At 41.5% G+C, this 20,017-nt stretch overlaps 1 protein-coding gene across 3 annotated transcripts in view; it reads right to left on the bottom strand.

Moving 5' to 3' along the window:
- The window catches only part of VEPH1 (ventricular zone expressed PH domain containing 1), a 175,518-nt gene that overhangs the window by 106,701 nt on the left and 48,800 nt on the right, over positions 1-20,017 (bottom strand). For all 3 annotated transcript variants that reach the window (XM_032805515.2, XM_032805514.2, XM_032805516.1), the window contains exons 5-6: positions 10,250-10,416; positions 7,391-7,600 (exon numbers count right to left, since the gene is read on the bottom strand). In XM_032805515.2, the coding sequence (XP_032661406.1) occupies positions 7,391-7,600; positions 10,250-10,416 (377 nt within the window). The remainder of the gene's footprint in view (positions 1-7,390; positions 7,601-10,249; positions 10,417-20,017) is intronic.

Here is a 20,017-nt window from a genome sequence, read left to right as displayed (position 1 = left end):
GGGATGAAGGAAGATGGGTGCTAGGAGAAAGAGTATTTACTCCAGAGAGTCTTTGTAGATCAATATCCCTATTTAGGACCCTGGATATCAGCTGTAGTTAAGCAAATGAAGATAATGATAACAATAATCAAATGTCACGTTTCCAGGCATAACCTAAGTACCTGTGTGGGTCAGGAAGTTTGTTTGTTTGTGTTTGTGTTTGATTTGTTTGTTTGGGGAGTGCGCAAGCATATGGTTTCAGTACTTTAAGATATCTTTTTTCACCTTCCTTGGACATATTCACTATTAGTCCCTACTGGTTGCAGGGTAGAGGACAAGATGAACCAAAGGCCTGGAAGTTAGGAGCCTAAATACTTTTGTAGATGTGGCCCAACGTCTGATCCAGGAAGGCAAATCTTATAGTAAATTCCTAATTTAAGAATTTAGGGAGCATCTGCATGCAGGGCATTTATATTCTGTCTACTACTGGCAAGTGGCTGAATAGTCTAACTGCGTCTTTTATTTAGATCAGGTAGTCACTGAAGAACATGCTGGAAGCAGCAGTCACATTAGGAAAGTGTGTGTGTGTGCGCGTGCGCGCGCCTGCACTTGGTGCAATCTGTTTCTATGTGTTCCTTTTCCTGACTCATCTGCATTTATGCACCCAATATAGTCTGCATTAAGTTTCAATTCCTGAGTCAGAGTACTCTATAGTGGAGTTACTTTAGCATCTTTCCATATATTTGACCTCAGGGAATCAATTCCATCATAGAAATAATTCAGAAATATGAGTTTCTGTTAATATAATTTATATATTTTCCTTTTTTGACTCTGCAATCCACTTGCTGGCAAAACTTATGGGAGGGACTGCAGGACTGGGCCTAAGCCCAAGATGAATCACTGAAACAAATAATGATCATTTAGCTGAAGAAAGAAAACTAAATGTTGAGTTACATTTTTAGAAAAATGAATACTGTTGTCTCAGGAGCAAAATACCATTATGCTGATATCACTGTTCTACAGGCAAAATGCTTCTGAAATAAATGTAGTCAAACTATACTAATTCTGAGTCACTGAGAACGAAAATGATGCTTAAAATTGTTGATTGGCTCTAGTCTAGCTGTTGGGCTCCAGACTACAGCAGTGGAATCTCCTGGCAGGTGATGTTAGGGTTTCCATGTTCCGTGACCATCAAAAGGATCTTGTCCCATTCTTCTTCATGGAAGGTGATCTTGTAGCCTGCAACAACATCGATGGTGTGATGGCAGCCCTCAACATCGTTCACGATCCAGATGAGTGGAGACTGTTCATTGATTCATCGAAGACGAGTCTTAAAGCTGTTTTGCTGCATAATGGCAATGTTTTGCCATCAATTCCAGTTGGTCATGCAGTCCATATGAAGGAAACCTATGACAACATGAAACAACTTTTGAGGTGCATAAACTATGACCAACATCAGTGGCAGCTTTGTGGCGATTTGAAGGTTGTTGCTCTCTTGCTTGGTCTGCAGACTGGATACACAAAGTACTGCTGTTTTCTCTGCGAATGGGATAGTCGTGCAAGAGATTCCCACTACATCAAGAAAGATTGGCCACTCCGACAGTCATTGGAGCCTGGGAGGAAAAGTGTTCAGCATCCACCACTTGTTGAATCAAGGAAGATTTTGTTACCACCCTTACACATCAAGCTGGGTCTGATGAAGAACTTTGTCAAGGCCATTGACAAAACACAAGCAGCTTTCAAGTACCTCCGTGGAAAATTTCCAAGGTTAAGTGAAGCTAAGATAAAGGAAGGTGTCTTTGTTGGTCCTCAGATTTGTGAACTTCTTTGAGATGATGCATTTGACCATGCACTGCGTGGCAAGGAAAAGACGGCATGGAAAGCCTTCCAGTTAGTGGCAATAAATTTTCTCGGAAACAACAAGGCAGACAACTACAGGTTGTTGGTGGAAAACCTCCTCAAGGCATACAAAAGCCTTGGTTGCAACATGTCACTAAAGATACATTTTTTGCACTCTCATCTAGATTTTTTTCCACCGAACTGAGGAGCAGTGAGCGACGAGCACGGCGAGCGATTTCACCAGGACATTGCAACAATGGAGAAACGCTATCAGGGCAAATGGAGCCCATCAATGCTTGCAGACTATTGCTGGACAGTGACAAGAGATGCTCCATTTAATGAATACAAGAGACAAGCCAAGAAGCGCCGAGTAGACACTGAATAGGACTAAACTATGTACATAATAGTTTTTTGCCTTTTGTTTCATAATAAATTTTATTTATATAACCCTTTTGCTGATTTTTAAAGTGTTACATAAACAGGACAGGTGAAATATTATCATGTAAAGCAACCATAAACACATGAAAAGACCTAGGTTTACAATTTATGATTAAAACTCTACTAACTACATAATATACATAGACATAAAATGTAAAAACTTATATCTTAGAAACAGTAGCCAATCAGTTGTTTTAATTGTGATATTTGAATTCAGCACATCAAAATACATAATAAATAGCACATTTTATCTCTGAAGCAGACGACTTCCCAAAAATTGTAGACCAGTGTACTTTAATAGATAATTTGAAAATAATCTTCAATAAAAGATTTGAAAACATTTAAGTTGTTCCTTAGTATTCCAAAGTTATTCTACGTCTGATCTATACAGAGAGGGTCCGTTCCTGTAGCCCTTACTCAGACAAAGTCCAGTTGACTTCAGTGGGAGTTCTGCCAGAGTGATCTCTGCGTAGGATGTGCGAGGAGACTGTAGGATTTATCCCTTAGTGGAATAAACTAATCAGGTTGTTGTAACATAGGTACCACTATTATGTTTCTGAAAATGTTTCCATTTACTATATTCCACGTTTGTTCTGTCTATAATCAAGTTTTGTCACAAATCTAAGAATCTGAATCATCTACCATAAGCTGTTTGAATTCAGCACAACTTTAATTTCGATTTTTCAGGCTATTGATTTGAAACTGAAGGAAAATGTCTATTAATTGTGAATGATACATAAAGCATATTCACAGGAATGAATATAAAACCTCATTAGAATTTATGACATGCCATGTTTCTATCTAATGAGCTCAGTGTCCTCAGAACACACCATGTCTTCTGACTAGAGAGTACTTTGCAGGTTTCCGGTGTTAATCTCAGCAAGGGTTATATTTCTTAGTACTTGCATATATCAACGAAGTAGAAGAGCTTGTGCAGCATACGGGGTTGACAGTCACTCCACTATAAATCTAAAGATGGCCTATGACACAGATATTACAAAGTGATTCAACATACTACAGTGCTCTCCTTGACAAAGTCCTATATAGTTAGTGACTTAGGGCATTTAAAACAGACCAAAGTGGCTTTGTGTGTGTGAGTGATGTTACCCTCTATTGGATGAACCACCAAGAAGATACAGGATCTACTACTACTGTTAATTAGATACCTATCATTTAGGAGTGGAAGGACAGGGGTTCAGCCTCCATCCTCAAAGAGAGTATGTATGAAAGAGATTTATGTACTATATTTATGTCTGTAGCATATGGATTAGTTAAACATGCAGTAATTTATTCACTATTTGCTAATTGTGGTCTCCATTTAGAAAGACATCAAGATTTCACATTAGTGAGTAAAGCACTAAAATGGGTAGTCTTACTGGTGCAAGTTATTAGCATGATATGCAAATTCATTATTCAGCCATGCACCTCCCAGTAGCATTGTGAGCCTAGGTCCTTTTGCAGCATGATTACTCAAAGGAGTGGGGCCCTGTAAAAAAAAATTCAGCCATGCTCACATAGACAGGCTGCCAGGAGAGAGGTGACACAGACTGAATTAGAGCGGCCACAGCATTAAAAATTCAACTCTTACCCCCCACCCCTACCCCAGCAGTATTAGAGATACTCACACTTTTGCCTGTAATTAAAAAAGGAAATGAGCTGGCAACTATAGCTAATGAATGACATTTGATGGCAGCCACTGTACCTTGTGCTATATCACATGATGGTCACAAAGGAACTCTTTTAGAGCTGCGAGCACACCATATACTACAATCCTCCCATCCAAACTTTTGTGGATCTTCCTGTTATACAGAGTTAAGACAGTATACAGAGTTGGAGTTCCCAGAATGTGTTCCCACTAATTGACTTTTTATATGTAATAATCCCATTGATCCAGATTCTGATCCCAGTTACACCAGTGTAAATCCAGAGTAACACCATAATGTCCATGTAGTCAATCCAGATTTACAGTGGTGTTCCTGAGATGAGACTGTGGTCCATCATCCTCAGGGAACAGTTTCAGTTTAAGGACATGTGCATAGAATATCCAATTAACTATGGACCCAAAGCCAAATATTTGGATTATGTTATCCAAATAAGTTCATATTTCACTGCCTTATTAAAACAACTTTGGGGACTGTTTATTTGTTTCTTAAATTTAACAACATACAAAGGCTGCAGATTTCCTCCTCCCCCCAAATGCTCTGCCTTTAATTTAAAAACTAGATATTGCAGTCTAACTAGGCTTTGTTATCTAAATGATGATCTTTTTGTGTTGGACGGAGGAACTTGTGGATTTAAATGCGGAGGAGCCCTGGAATTACTTTAAGTCGCAGCTGCGGAAACTGTCAGAAGCCTGCATCCCAAGAAAGGGGAAAAAAACCATGGGCAGGAGTTGTAGGCCAAGCTGGAAATGAAGCACAGCATCTCAGAGAGGGGATTAGGAAAAAGCAAGAAATCCTTACAAGAGGGAGTGGAAAGAAAAGTGCGGGATTCAGCAAGGGGAAGCTACCTTATGGAGGCCAGAACAGTAGGGATAAGTGAGCGAAAGGCTAAAAGCCCATTGTAGAAACTGGAACCTGCAAGCCGGAAATAAAAACCAATAGATAGTACAGGTTTCTACAGCCCACAAATAAGAAAGAAAACAAAGAAAAGAAGAAAGTGGGGCCCGCTTTACACTGAGGAATGAATGGAAGATTAAGGATAACCTAGGCCATGGCCAATATCTATAATAAGTTATTGCCTCATCTTTAATAAGACTAGTGGAGGAGTTAGGGATGATGGAGGGAGATAAACACGGGAATGAGGAATATGGAGGTGGAATTACCGGCCTAACTCTGAGGTAGAGGCCAACATGAAACCACTAAATGGGACAAAATCGGAGGGCCCGACAATCTTCATCCAAGGAGATATTAAAGGAAACTGGCCGACATGAATTGCGAGCACCGTTAGTTGAGGCATTATTTAATCAAATCGTAAACTCGGACGGGTTGTCCGTAAACGACTGGAGAATTGCCTACGGAGTTCCTATCTTCAAGCACACAGGAAAATGTGATCCGGAGTAACTATAGGCCCGTTGTTAGCTTGACGTGTAGTAATGTAACAGGCCTTGAAAATTTAAAGGAGAAGTAGTAGGGACATAGGGTCAATGGATAATTGGGACAGAATTGCAACATGATTTACTAAAGAGATTCGTTGCCAAACCAACCTGAATCTCCTCTTTGAGAGGGTGACAGATTACTTAGACAAAGAATGCGAGTAGATCTATTACCTCGATTTCAAGATAAGGCATTTGACAGGCACGGTTCCACATGGGGAACTTGTAGTTTAAATTGGAAAGAGAATGGGAAATATGAAAGTTGTAAGGTGGATAAGGAACTGTTAAAAGGGAGACTCCAGCGGGTCGTACTGAAGGGCGTGAACTGGTCAGGCGGAAAGGAGGTCTATGGAGTCCCTCAAGGATCGGTTTAGGGACCAATCTTATTTAACCTTTTTATTACTGACCTTGGCACAAAGAGCGGGAGTGTTGCTAATAAAGTTTGCAGATGACACAAAGCTGGGGGTATGCTAAACACGGAGAAGGACGGGATACTATACAGGAAGATCTGGACCACCTTGTAAACGTGGAGTAAAATAGTAATAGGAAATGAAAATATAATAGTGAAAAGTGCAAGTCATGCACTTAGGGATTAATAATAAGAATTTTAGAATACATTGGGGACATAAGTTGGAAGCACAGAGGAGGAGAAGACCTTGGGAGTATTGGTTAATAGCAGGATGTCTATGAAGCCGCCAATGCGATATGGCCCGTTAAAAAAGCAAATGCGGTTTTAGGGTGCATCAGGCGAGGTATTTCCAGCAATGGATAAAGGAGGTGTTAGTACCGTTATATAAGGCGGCTGGTGAAGACCCACCTGGATACTGTTGTGCAGTTTGGTGTCCCATGTTTAAGAAGGATGAATTCAAACTGAACAGGTTCAGAGACGGGCTACTAGGATGATCCGAGGAATGGAAAACCTGCCTTATGAAAGAGACTCAAAGAGCTGCTTGTTTTTACCCTGGCCAAAAGAAGGCCTGCGGGGGATATGCCTGCTCTATAATAAATATATCAGGGGGATTAACGTTAGGGAGGGAGAGGAATTATTTAAGCTTAGTACTAATGTAGGCAACAAGGACAAATAGTTACAAACTGGATATTAGGGAAGTTTAGACTTGAATTAGATGAAGGTTTCTAACCATTTAGGGAGTGAAGTTCTGGAACAGCCTTCCGAGGAAAGTAGTGGGGGGCAAAAGACTTATCTGCTTTAGAACTAAGCTGATAAGTATATGGAGGGGATGATATGATGGGATAGTTTAATTTGGGCAATTTGATCTTGGATTATCAGCAGATAAGTCTGCTCAAATGGTCTCTGAGGGATGTTGGATGGGATTGGGATCTGAGTTACATGCAGAGAATTCTTTCCCGGGTGCTGGCTGGTGAGTCTTGCCCACATGCCTCAGGGTTTAGCTGACGCCATATTTGGGGCGAGAAGGAATTTTTCCTCCAGGGCGGATTGGCAGGGGCCCTGGAGGTTTTCGCCTTCCTCTGCAGCGTGGGGCATGGGTCACTTGCTGGTGATCTCTGCAGCTTGAGGTCTTCAAACCACAATTTGAGGACTTCGATAACTCAGTCCGTGTTAGGGGTTGTTATAAAAGTGGATGGGTAGGGTTCTGTGGCCTGCTTTGTGCAGGAGGTCAGACTAGATGATCATATTGGTCCCTTCTGACCTACGAGTCTATAAGTTTTAAAGAATGACTTAAGAAGAAAACAACTCCAGAACCCATAAACAGAAAAGGAGACATACTGCATTTGATGCATGGTCCTAATTCTTCTTTAGGCTTTTATCTTTCCCTGCCCCCATCCAGTAATCTTTTGCGGAAAATTGTCCACTTCCAGACGAATTCATGTCTCTCTTCTTCAGGACCCAGTACTGTATCTACATTCCTTCAGATGGCTGGACATGACTGCAGCCAGCAATTAAGACACCCAGATTGATCTCTTTTGCTAGCGGCTTGCCTATCCACCCCAATGTTACACTTGTAACAAAGGGAGCAAACAAAGGGAGGAAAACATGTTTTTAAAAAATTAGTTATTTACCTCATCAACATGTCCAACAGCTCCATAGATCTTTGCAGTTTGTCCAATCAGGCTTGGAAAACTCTCACCAATCTCTTTCAGCATTGGAAGAAAACTGGTCAAGGCTACCGGTTCATAGCCTGATATTTCTATCAGTATATTTAGGATAACGTCATTATGGTTAGGGTCTCTTAAGTGACCAATTAGAAAAGGGATACATTCTTTTAGCACCTATAAAATAAAAAGGGGAAATGAATCAGAAATATATTTGTAATGGAGCCAAGACAAGTACTGCAGATGGCAGTGATAAAAGAGCAATTAGGTTTTGATTTTGACCTATGCCAATCCATTTTTGTAATATTAAAGATTTTCCACCTGTGACAATCTTCGCACACGGAGGTCAAGGGGAGTTCATTTCCACACATGGAACAAGTGTGGACTTTGCCTTAAGTTCTACATGAAGAAATGCAACATTTCATAATTAAGGAAATACTTAACTGTCGAAAACCAAAATTTTTGATTTGTACGAGACTAATGCTATGTTTTATTGATTAAAACAATTTGTGACTGAATCTCCCCAGTGATGCAGTAAATTAAGGATTAGTAGAAATTCTTGCTTTCCCAAGAGACTGACTAAAACCCCAGGACTAGTGGCTGAAACAAAGACAGGAATAAGGAGCAAGATCCTCATCTGGTGTGAAATGATGTTGCTCCATTGACCTCAGTGTAGCTACAGCAATTTACAGCAGCTGGGGATCTGGTCCTTAAAACTGAATGATCCATTAAGCAGAACATAATATGGTCAGCTACAGCAGCGTCAATACTCCAGTATGTGCATGTTACTGAGTGACTATTAAGTGTCTATCAATATATATCCAAGTCAGAGTGACTGTTGTCATATAGATGAAGTTTATGTCATCACACGCTACTATTGTAATACATATATGTGATGAGAAGTAAATGTTGAATGTGACTGTGTCACTGTCCCATGAACTCTGGAGAGTTACTGCTCATAATAATGAAAAACCAATACTCTGTCAGCATAATGAAGATATGCTGACAGTATAAACTGTTAGTAATAATAAATAATACTTACGTAATGTGGCAAAGCTTCGAAGCTCTGTAGAAACATGCAGTAGTTTAAAGATGGCCATGGTCAAGTACAGAGATTTGTATGGATCTGGATTGGGTAATAAGGGCATGATCCTAAGTCCACTGAATTTATTGGGAATCTTTCCACTGTCTTCAATTAACATTGGATCAGGTTTTTAAAGCATATTTGTATATTCCTTAGTTTAGGCATCCTCTTTTCACAATGTCTCATCCCATTTTTACTAGGAAGTGTATGACTCAAAAAGCAATGTAGCACATAGCAATGACAGTATGAATCATGTGAGGAAAGTGTTTTGACCCATAAGCAATGGTAAAATGGGGCCCATCTGACTGAAAAGTATCATGTTCTCAAAGGGAGTTACATTTCCTCTGTAACTGTATATTTATTATATGGTTTCCTTGGCTACCGTGGTGGGCGGCATTAAACTGCTGTTGATTTTTAAGAAGATTTATTAAATATGTGCTCTGTAAAGTAGCCAGCATTGTACCCACTTCTAATGTTCTGTGCCTTATAAGTGTCATGTTTGTGTAAGTAGGTGTATCATTTTCAAAGCACATCTTTTGCTCTAGTTGCTCACTCATATTCTGGCACTAGTTCATTTTAATTTGACTTCAAACATTATTAAGCCTTTTTAGTACATCCTTATCTTCAAAAAGGAAATGTAATGATGAGAAACAATACATAACTGGCAAAGGAATAACCAAAAGTGGTAGGAAATTTTAAGCTAAAATGAGCTGAGTCAGGGTGGATAGTCTCCCATTTTAGATCCTTCATCCCTGGCCAGATACAGTGCCAGCTTTAAATATCCCCAATAAATCTTATCTGACAGCCTAAGGCAGCCTGTACAGATTAGCTGAGTCCAATAAACTTCAATGGACTTAAATTACAGTAATTAAGGAACATTTGTGAAAATCTGGCTTGTCGAAGGTTTTTTGCAAATATGTAGTGTATATAGCAGTACACCTTATGTAAAATAGTTACATTACATTCCCTAACTCAGTAAAAATGTCAGCATTCTGAACATTTTCCTGGCAATTTGACCATCTCTTTAGCAGAGCTAAGTGAATAATTGGCAAAAAAAATAATTTATTTGACAAATTCAATGTCATGGGAAGATAGTAATTTCTTTGCATTTTTTCAACCAGCATCTCACAAATTTACTACATGGATTGATCATAAATATTCAAAATTTGAGCTGTGTTGCTTAGTTGTAATTGGTTGAATAAGCTGCCTGGTGAGGTTCCTTGCCAGCCTGACTGAGTGAACAAACATGTCCAGCACACAAATTTATCCATTTGAATTTAAAGTTCAATTTTCATAGATATTCACCCAGATCACTAAAGTGTGCTTTCCAGCAGCATTTCTGTAGGTAAATGCTCTATTGCTCAAATGTTTGCAGAGAGCAAACACAAAAGAGAGTGTGGCTGAAGCAAATTCATTTACCAAATCCAACAAGTAGCTGGACAAAATGTTTGCAGTATTGTTTGAGCTTTACTCCTGTCTAATAGATTTTCAGTGTGGGAGTCATGAACAGGTCTAGCAGGGTCAAGATCACCTTCTCTTTATTTATGGCTACTTGCAGGGAGCCCCAAAACCTTTTCTATTGTAACATGGGAGCCTCCTGGTATGGGAAAGGTTGAGAACCACTGACCTGGTACGTGCAGTACATGGGACACTTTACTGTACTGTCAGGATGTTCTGAACAACATAAACTCTCCAAAGAGTGAATAACCTTATTCTGGCAATGGCTGGTATTATACATTTACCTCAGGTTGCTTTCTCCTTGCCACTATCTGAAATAGCCTTAGAAGGTGGTGTTGTTCTGCTTGCTCCAGCTGAGACATCAGTGCCACCAGCTCCATCAGATGGTTGTTAATTGGCTGGGTCTGCTTTTCATACACAGAAGGCAACACGCGCAGCAACATGGAATTTCCTGTTAACAGAGTGAAAATAGAGTAAACCCGAGAAATGTGTTTCAAAGCTTTATCTGCCATCTTGGCATTTCTGATACCAACATCCCTATAGCTAGATACCTCCATACAGGTGCGGCATGTTAATAACTTTGAATTTCTGAGAATCATGGAGAATATAGAAAAACAAAAAGTTCATAGATGTACAACATGTATATTGGACCAAGAAACCAGAGAACAAATTACTGAAGGAGGAATTTCACTAAGTGAAGCAATATGGGGAAAATAGAAAACTTTTCCTATTAACCATTATTTTCAGCCTTGAGTTCAAGGCCATGTAAATGAAGGCTGGCTCATGAGATCTCAGATTTGAGTCATATTTAACTGAGACCTAAAAGACAGAATAAGTGTAGTTTTAAATGAATCTGAAAAAGACAACAGAATGAACAGGAACTATTTTTTTCTTGTTTGCTGAGAATAAAAGGCTAAAATGAAACAACCAACATATGGAAACAGTATTTGCTCATTTAAAGAAGTAAATGAGCATGAAGGTAAATTTGAACATAAGCGGTTAGGGTGCCATTTCCAAGAGTCAAAGGGAAGAGATGAGAGAGTCAATCAGACAGAGACATGCAAAATATGCTCACACATTTTCTAACAGTGTTTGAAGATGTGCCTGCACAATTTAATTTGAAACCAAGTCTCATATAGAAATGTATAACATAACAAGCTATACATACCTGTCTTGGAATGTTTAGTTACATTTGCACTACATATGGAAAACATATGCCTATCACTATGTACTATGGATCCACTTTCTAAATCCTTTAAAGTACTTAAAGTCTCTGTGGATTTGGTTTCCAATAGGAACTGGCATATTGGCCTCCTGCTTTTTCTCCCATTTTAATTTGTGTTTTGTAGCTATGGAAGATAAACAGGCCACTCACTGGATAGTAGAAATGGTTCATATGTGTTAGCTGAAAAGCCAGCAGTTAATACATTTTTACAACATCAAACTCATGAAAGACACAGTAAAAGCATAATTGAAAATTGACTATGAACTAAAAATCTAAAATGCAACTTTGAACAGCCTCAGGGTTATTTTTCATTGTGCCAGCTTGTAACCACCCGCAGAGGCCATTACACCTACAGGAAAATGCAGCACCTCCAGCCATGCCCTCATCTGGCCCCCTATTCTGGAGAGGAGGTAGCATAGAGTTAGTTACATCACTAAGGAATTCCTGGTTCCCCATATCGGGCAGTTTTAAGAGGGCAGAACAAAGGGGATTTGGCAGGGTCTAGGATATTACCCTATAATTATTCATCTGTGGTTTCTGAAGATTTCTCAACCATGAGCAGAAGCGCTGTGCTTTATATACATCATATACATTGGGAAAGTGTAAATCCCAGCTTGGTATTTCCCTCTCTTCCACTCTTGTGCAGCTGGAGGGCCACCCAACTTTCATTTTCTGCACCAAAGTTTGTTTCATGTCGACCATGCTGTCAATATAATGTTTGTAAAAGCAGCAGAGAATCCTGTGGCACCTTATAGACTAACAGACGTTTAGGAGCGTGAGCTTTCGTGGGTGAATACCCACTTCGTCAGACGCAGGTAGTGGAAATTTCCAGGGGCAGGTATATATATGCTAGCAAGCAAGCTAGAGATAACGAGGTTAGTTCAGTCAGGGAGGGTGAGGCCCTGTTCTAGCAGTAGAGGTGTGAAAACCAAGGGAGGAGAAACTGGTTCTGTAATTGGCAAGCCATTCACAGTCTTTGTTGAGTCCAGAGCTGATGGTGTCAAATTTGCAAATGAACTGAAGCTCAGCAGTTTCTCTTTGAAGTCTGGTCCTGAAGTTTTTTTGCTGCAGGATGGCCACCTTAAGGTCTGCTATAGTGTGGCCAGGGAGGTTGAAGTGCTCTCCTACAGGTTTTTGTATATTGCCATTCCTGATATCTGATTTGTGTCCATTTATCCTTTTCCGTAGTGACTGTCCAGTTTGGCCGATGTACATAGCAGAGGGGCATTGCTGGCATATGATGGCGTATATTACATTGGTGGACGTGCAGGTGAATGAACCAGTGATGGTGTGGCTGATCTGGTTAGGTCCTATGATGGTGTCGCTGGTGTAGATATGTGGGCAGAGTTGGCATCGAGGTTTGTTGCATGGATTGGTTCCTGAGCTAGAGTTACTATGGTACGGTGTGCAGTTGCTGGTGAGAATACGTTTCAGGTTGGCAGGTTGTCTGTGGGCAAGGATTGGCCTGCCACCCAAGACCCGTGAAAGTGTGGGATCATTGTCCAGGATGGGTTGTAGATCCCTGATGATGCGTTGGAGGGGTTTTAGCTGGGGGCTGTATGTGATGGCCAGTGGAGTCCTGTTGGTTTCTTTCTTGGGTTTGTCTTGCAGTAGGAGGCTTCTGGGTACACGTCTGGCTCTGTTGATCTGTTTCCTAATTTCCTCGTGCGGGTATTGTAGTTTTGAGAATGCTTGGTGGAGATTTTGTAGGTGTTGGTCTCTGTCTGAGGGGTTAGAGCAGATGCGGTTGTACCTCAGTGCTTGGCTGTAGACAATGGATCGTGTGATGTGCCCGGGATGGAAGCTGGAGGCATGAAGGTAGGCGTATAATGTTTGTTAAGCAATTTGGAACCCTTCAGGATGAAAGATTATAAGGGACAGTCATAAGGGAAAGGTATTTTCTAATGAATTATCCCAAAGGAATTAGCAGACAGTGGGACTAGTTCAGTTTTAGGTCATATTCTATCCACATTCTTTGTGCAAAACTCCCACAGATATTACTGCATGAGATTTTAAAAGCGTCTAACTCATTTCGCAGCACAAATCCCATTGTAAATTAATGGGAGTTGTGCTCCTAAAACAGTTAGGTGCTTTTGAAAATTCCACCCAGCTGGACTTGCACGGCGGATTAAGGGCCACATATTGCCTCTTTAGTCTGTAACAATCATAGAGCTAAATACCAGACAATAAGAGCTACATTGAAAGGTGATGTATAACATTGAGGAAATTGACCAGTATAGCTACAGCGGAATAGCTGGTATAACTAGGTTGTTTCCCTGTGTAGATAAGCCCTTACATGTTGATAAGTAGGGCTAGCAGTTTCAATTTACATAGTGATGGGCCAGAAGACGACAAATTATACTGACTTAAACTTCCCTAGATTTACCCTTGAGTTTGAATATGAACCTACATTTCTAATGATTAGTGTAAAGGAGTGTGCCAGCCCTGTGCACACTTTTGTGGCTAGGGTTGGCACTGCAGGTTACTTTCTCCCAGGTGAGTATCAAACATTCCCTGTAAAGGGAGCTGGGGAGTGAGAACCAAAAGTGACACACTAGTAAAAAATAAGTGTGTTTCCTTTAATCAAGTCTCCTGGAAGGTGCTTGTGTAATAGCAGTTCAAGTGGCCCTTAACTCACAACTCCTGGTTTGCAAGCTCCTCAAGCAATGTCTCAGTCTGTTCAGCTTTGTCTTCTGGAGCCTGGGAGAGTAATCAGCACCCTTGGCAAGCTGGATGCTTATGCTCCTGTTTAAACAGGTCATTACTAAAATGGAGCAGGGAGACTCCTTGATTACACCTAGGCTATCCTCATCGTAAGCTCAGGGCTGACCCTTAGAGGGATAGTACTGTCCTTCATAAGTAGGTTAAACAGATTATATTTTCTCCTCTGGACTATTTAGAAATAGATCCTGCATTCTTTCCACATGCACAATTCCTATTTACTTCAAGGGGAGTTTTTCCATGTCCATGTAATGCAGGATTAGACCCCTAAACCCTATTAGCTGGTCAAATGCATTGATGGTAACCTTAGGCAAGGATAAGCTTTTCATGCTCCTGGACAAAGAAAATTCATCCCAGTTGTGAAAAGGGGGAGTGGAAGGAATTCAGCTGAGACAAGACAAAGAACAGTGCTGGAAGAAAAGGCTAGACAGATGTCACAAATGAGACCTGGTCTACATTTTAAAGTTTTGCTGGCATAGCTATGGTACTTAGGAGTGTGAAGAAAATCACACCTCCAGTCAACATAGCTGTAGCTTATTTTGTTCAGGGAACTTGTACAAGCTATATCAGGAGGAGAATGCTTTTGCCACTAAGTTGTGTTTCCACTAGGAGGGTTTCCCAGTATAGCTATACCAGCATACCCTGTCTAGCCTAGACCAAGGCTGAGATGTCATGGGTGTGCCATCTTAAATCACAACTTATTACTTGTTGATGATGTGATATCAGTTATCTAACTCAATAGTAAGTATGCAGTCTGGGGAAACAAGCATTTCAAAATGCAGGTACATTACAGTTAGTAACACTGTGAGGTAGCAACTCTACCTGCTGTACACAGAGAGTCACATTTTGCCCTGGATTCTATAAATCTGTCTTAGTTATTTATATGGCCCTCATCATTGCAGTTTCTGCTGCCTCTCAATCTTTAGTGTACTTAGCTTCACAACTCCCCTGTGAGGAAGGAAAGTGTTATCTTCATCTTACATATAGGGAAACTGAGGCACAGAAAGGTTAAATGACTTTCTCAAGGTCACACAGGAAGTCTATGCAGAGTAAAGAGTTCAGCCTGGATCTCCCAAGTCCTATGCTCGTGCTCTAACCCCTGGAACTTCCTGCTTTTCACTCATGAAACCACTCTGAACTCAAAGGTATTTCCCAGATGAAACTGAAGGTAGAATTTGATTCCGTGATCTAAAATCATAGTGAGAAATTGCCTGAGTATGTTCCTGACTAAGACAAATATAAAGCAAGAGAAAAGTTAAACTAGAATTGTCTGGATTATTTCAGAACAACATTTAAATGATCTCACTGGCTACATATATGGAATTATTTTCTAAATTGCATTTAGCTGCGTGTGTGTTTGTGTAAAAAAATACAGCAGCCTTTTTTACCCTTGAGCTCAGTACAGACCAGCAGAGGAGGCAGGCACTTGCCCAAGGACTTTATTTTGGTTCTTGCTTGTTTTGTTGGTCTCAATCTAAAATAAAAGTCTGAACATATTGGTCTGCTCTCTGTGAATGGAAAAACATGACACTGGATATCATCATTACCCTTTTCTTCAAATTTGTACTCCCAGTTCAGCCTCATGTAAGATTTTCCAAGCGGACGACACATTGTGAATTGCACAATCCACTCAAAAATCACCATGCAATTAGGGATATTTTACAGTTACAGTTAGGCATGGGAGAGGACTATGAAGCAGCAGAAGCCCTCAGAGCAATGCAGCACATGCCCCATCCCACTGCACTGGCCTAACTCCGCTGGCTGGCCTTGAGCCATGACCGCATGCGAATTCACCTTGCCCCTTCTTCACAGGGGAGGCTAAGGCTAGCAACAGCATTAGTGTAGCCCCTTGCCTGCTTCCTGTAACATGTCGTGCTTGGTCCCTGTGCCATATAGTCCATGCACTCATCCAGCAGTGTACAGGGCTTGTAAAAAAATACACAATACAGCAGTTCACTATAAGTACAATAGTGATAAAAAAAAGAGTGCTTGGAAGCTGCACTATAATGTTTTAACAGTTCTGTATTAGACTATTATTTTAATGTATATGTATGAACTGAAGGTAAAATTGTCATAGGTGGATACTTGAAATTTGGCACCTTAATCCTTATGTAGGCATGCAGATTCAAGAATGCTGGCCTGTCCAATATGTTATTGACGGGTTTTTTATTATTTTGACACTGTTATTTATTAGTTGTATCAAGGTTAAGGTTAAGATTCTGTCACAGGTATTTTCAGTAAAAGTCAGGGACAGGTCATGGGCAATAAACAAAAATTCATGGAAGCCCACAACCTGTCCCTGACTTTTACTAAAAATACCTAGGGACGGGGGGACAAACAGCGCTGCCAGGACTTATAGTTACTCCAGCCTTGCTTCTGTTCCTACGGCAGGGGCTGACTACTGCTGCTCCAGCCCCGGGGAGGCTGACCCAACCCCAACCACTGCTTCAGCGGGCCAGAGACTGCTCCTCAAGCAGGTTCAGGGTTGGTCCACAGTCAGCTGTTCAGTGGCCTTGGGGCTGGCCCCCAGTCAGCTGTTCTAGGGGCCACTTCTCTAAGGCTGGCCGCTGCTCTGATGGCCCCAGGGCTGTCTGGCGGCCACCTGTTCTGGAGGTCCTAGGGCTGACTGCTGGTCACAAGTCAACTGTTCTGGCAGCCCCAGAAGAATTCATGGTGGTCTGTGACCTCCATGACAGATCGTATCCTTGATTATGGTAGCCCCCAAAGGTGCCAACTGAGTTCAGGGCCCTGTTGTGTTAGGCAGTGCACATAACTATAGTGAGAAACAGGGAGAGCCTTGGTGTGACACAGTGGCAAAATGAGGGCAGACACATGCATAGAATTAAGCAGCAAGCTGCAACTTTGATTAAACTTTAACAGAAGGAGAGGAGCTACTCACTCATCACTCATACTCTCCTATATGAGGCATTTAATTGGTTCCAGTGTGGGGGGTTACAGGGCTCCTCATCATATAACCCTGGAACCAGAGTTACAGGGTTCCTTACCATATAACCCAGAACATGGGGTGGGCTCGCCTTAGGGCCTATCCCTCAAGACTGAGCTGTCTGAATCCAGCACCCGCCCCCACATGAGGGGGACAGAGGGTGCAGCAGGGTGGGGACCCGGGCCAACAAGAGCCACAAGATCTGACCTTGGCCTGCAAAATGCACAAGGCCTCACCCTACTAACACCAGCCCAAGACCCGTCACCAAAATCCCAGGTTTTTTACCTCTGGGAACACTTCATTTTATTCTGCTAAACGCACTGGTAATTGGCCACAAGTTGCAACAAATCAACACCACCACTCCAATTCCTAAATTAGGAACCCTGCACATTCTTACTCAATCTACTGTGGCTTGCAGGTTCTGTGAGGAAGGAAAAAAGCTCCCTGGTCAGCCGCCAATTGGCCCATGGGAGAAAAAATTCCTTCCTGACTCCCTAAACAGGTGATTGACTAGACCATAGCATCTGTCAGGCTGAGTTCCCATTCCGAGTTCAAGTTGGTAGAGTAGGCTGCTGGAACGGAGCTGAAAGAAGCTCCCCATGGCTCCTGCACTGAGCTAAATCCCAGAAGGTGAAGAATGCTGGCCAATCAGCACCCATCACTCCTAGCTGGACTCCTAGGGGAGAAGCTTCTTTGTCTCTTGGTGAAAGTCTCCCTCACTTGCTGCTGGGACTGCCCCCTTTCACTGCTGGCCCCATCAATTTTCCCTGTCCATTGATGTGAGTGAATGGCATGTTTGGTACTTATGAAAAGTGCGATGTAATAACAAAGAATGCCCAGTGATTTGCTTACAGGTGCAGGGCTACATATTGCCTTTGTTCCACATGCAGAACTCCCATTCATGTCAATGGGCACTGTCATCAAAGACTCATTGCAAAACAGGGCCCACAGAGTGCTGTGCTGCCTCATGGCTCTCCCTCTCTTGCTGCTGAATCCAGTTTTAGTAAAGAGCAGCATTTCACTCAGTGCCTGGTAAAGAATAAATACCTTCATTATATAGCAGGGTCTGCCCAGTGTATTCTCCTCAGCTAAGATGGATCTTTTTTCTTATGATCGCTGAAGATTATCCAGAGGTTCATAGAAATACTAACCAATAGCCAAACACCAGCAGATAGTAATACTTAACTTCATACATAGACAGATATCAGTCATTGGTTAACCATATGAATAAGTCATTAGAAACACAACTCATTTCCTTCCGTTCCATAAAACACAGGCCTTTCACATAAGATACTTTTCATTAACTCTCACTATTAGCACATAGCTCTTCTTCTGAGGCCTGTAGCTGCTGGAGGGATAGACCATTCGAAACTGAGAAATGTGTGGGCAGGACTGACATTCCATGCAGCCAGGACTTTTAAGAGATTAGGCTGAATGTGAATTTGACAGTTTCGGTATATACGGATATTGGTGTTGCTTTGTCAAAAACAGACTTTTCAAGGTAAGACGAGGATGTTAAAATAAAATAGGTTGGGAGCTAGGTTATGAACAATGATTACTTTATCTTGCATCCTTCTGTTGCTTTTTCTGCTACCCTTCTGTAACCCATGGGCATGAAAATGACATGGATTACATGAAAATGCCAAATTGATGCAAGTTATGCTTTTACCACTTACGATCATTTGTATCCATTGTCTAAGTAACTTATACCCATCAGTATGTAACCATTGAACTTGATCTGAAGAGAGGACACTGAAATAATAAATGGTTCAAACACTTTGCAAATTGTAACTGAATAGCTTTAGACAGACGAAGGTAACCTAGCTACCAAAAGTTTCATATAGCACCTAATACTAGGCAACAGTAATATCTAAGCCCTGGATGAATAACTAACCCAAGAGTAATCCATTTGGGGCTTTTCAAGTTAATGGAAAAATGCTGGTATTGTATTTTAGCATAAATAGTCCAATTATGCAGCTGCTAAGCTAAAGTTACTTCTGAAATAAAATACTGTGATGGGGCAAGGCCAGATGGCTACAGTAAAGTACTGAGCAACAGGTATGTTAGCCCCAGGCTAAACAAATCCCTAGTACCCTGGTAACCAAATGGCAGTTGCTCCAGGTTAATCAAGGCACCTGGAGCCAATTAAGATCTTTCTAGAAGGCAGTAGAGATAGCTACTTTAATTAGAACACCTGCAGCCAATCAAGGCAGGCTAATCAGGGCACCTGGGTTTAAAAAGGAGCTCACTCCAGTCAGGCAGGGAGGAGCCAGAGGAGAAGGAGCGTGTGTGAGGAGCTGGGAGCAAGAAGGCAAGGAGCTGAGAGTGAGAGAGTGTACTGCTGGAGGATTGAGGAGGACAAGTGTTATCAGACACCAGGAGGAAGGTCCTGTGGTGAAGATAAAGAAGGTGTTTGGAGGAGGCCATGGGGAAGTAGCCCAGGGAGTTGTAGCTGTCATGCAGCTGTTACAGGAGGCACTATAGACAGCTGCGATCCACAGGGCCCTGGGCTGGAACCCGGAGTAGAGGACGGGCCCAGGTTCCCCCCAAACCTCCCAACTCCTGATCAGACACAGGAGGAGCTGACTCAGACTGTGGGTTCCACAAGAAGGGAAGATCACTGAGGTGAACAAATCTGCCAATAAGCGCAGAACCCACCAAGGTGGAGGAGGAACTTTGTCACAATACTTATAGTGATGTTACAACACATTTCTATCTAAAACAATTCCAGCTTTTTAAATTTTTCTTCCAATCTTTCCATGACCACAGACAGACCTTAACTATAAAAGGAATTTGTAAATAGGTCGTCTACAGAAATCCTTCCTTACAAAAGGGATGTAAAATAGTACAAGATAGTAAAATGATTATCATGCTTTTATCCATCAAATTCACAGTGATTTAGTTCCCCTTGTTCTCTTCTATCAAACCACTCCATGTTACAGAAGTCTGGTCTCACAGGAAAAGTCACAGTTGCAAGAGCAGCTTTCCCCATTTCTTCCCCTCCTCTAGTTAATCCACCCACACTGTAAACTTTTAAGGTTCAAGATTGTGCAATGTGCATGCCTCCCCTCTACTCCCATCCAAAAAAAATAAGTCAGAAGCACTCTTATTACAGCAGTGGCACTAGTGTTACTCATTCATTCGAGATCAGGAACTCCCAGA

The sequence above is a fragment of the Chelonoidis abingdonii genome, chromosome 8 (assembly GCF_003597395.2).
Source record: "Chelonoidis abingdonii isolate Lonesome George chromosome 8, CheloAbing_2.0, whole genome shotgun sequence".
Classification (NCBI taxonomy): domain Eukaryota; kingdom Metazoa; phylum Chordata; order Testudines; family Testudinidae; genus Chelonoidis; species Chelonoidis abingdonii.
This window is presented reverse-complemented; position numbering and strand designations above follow the sequence as displayed.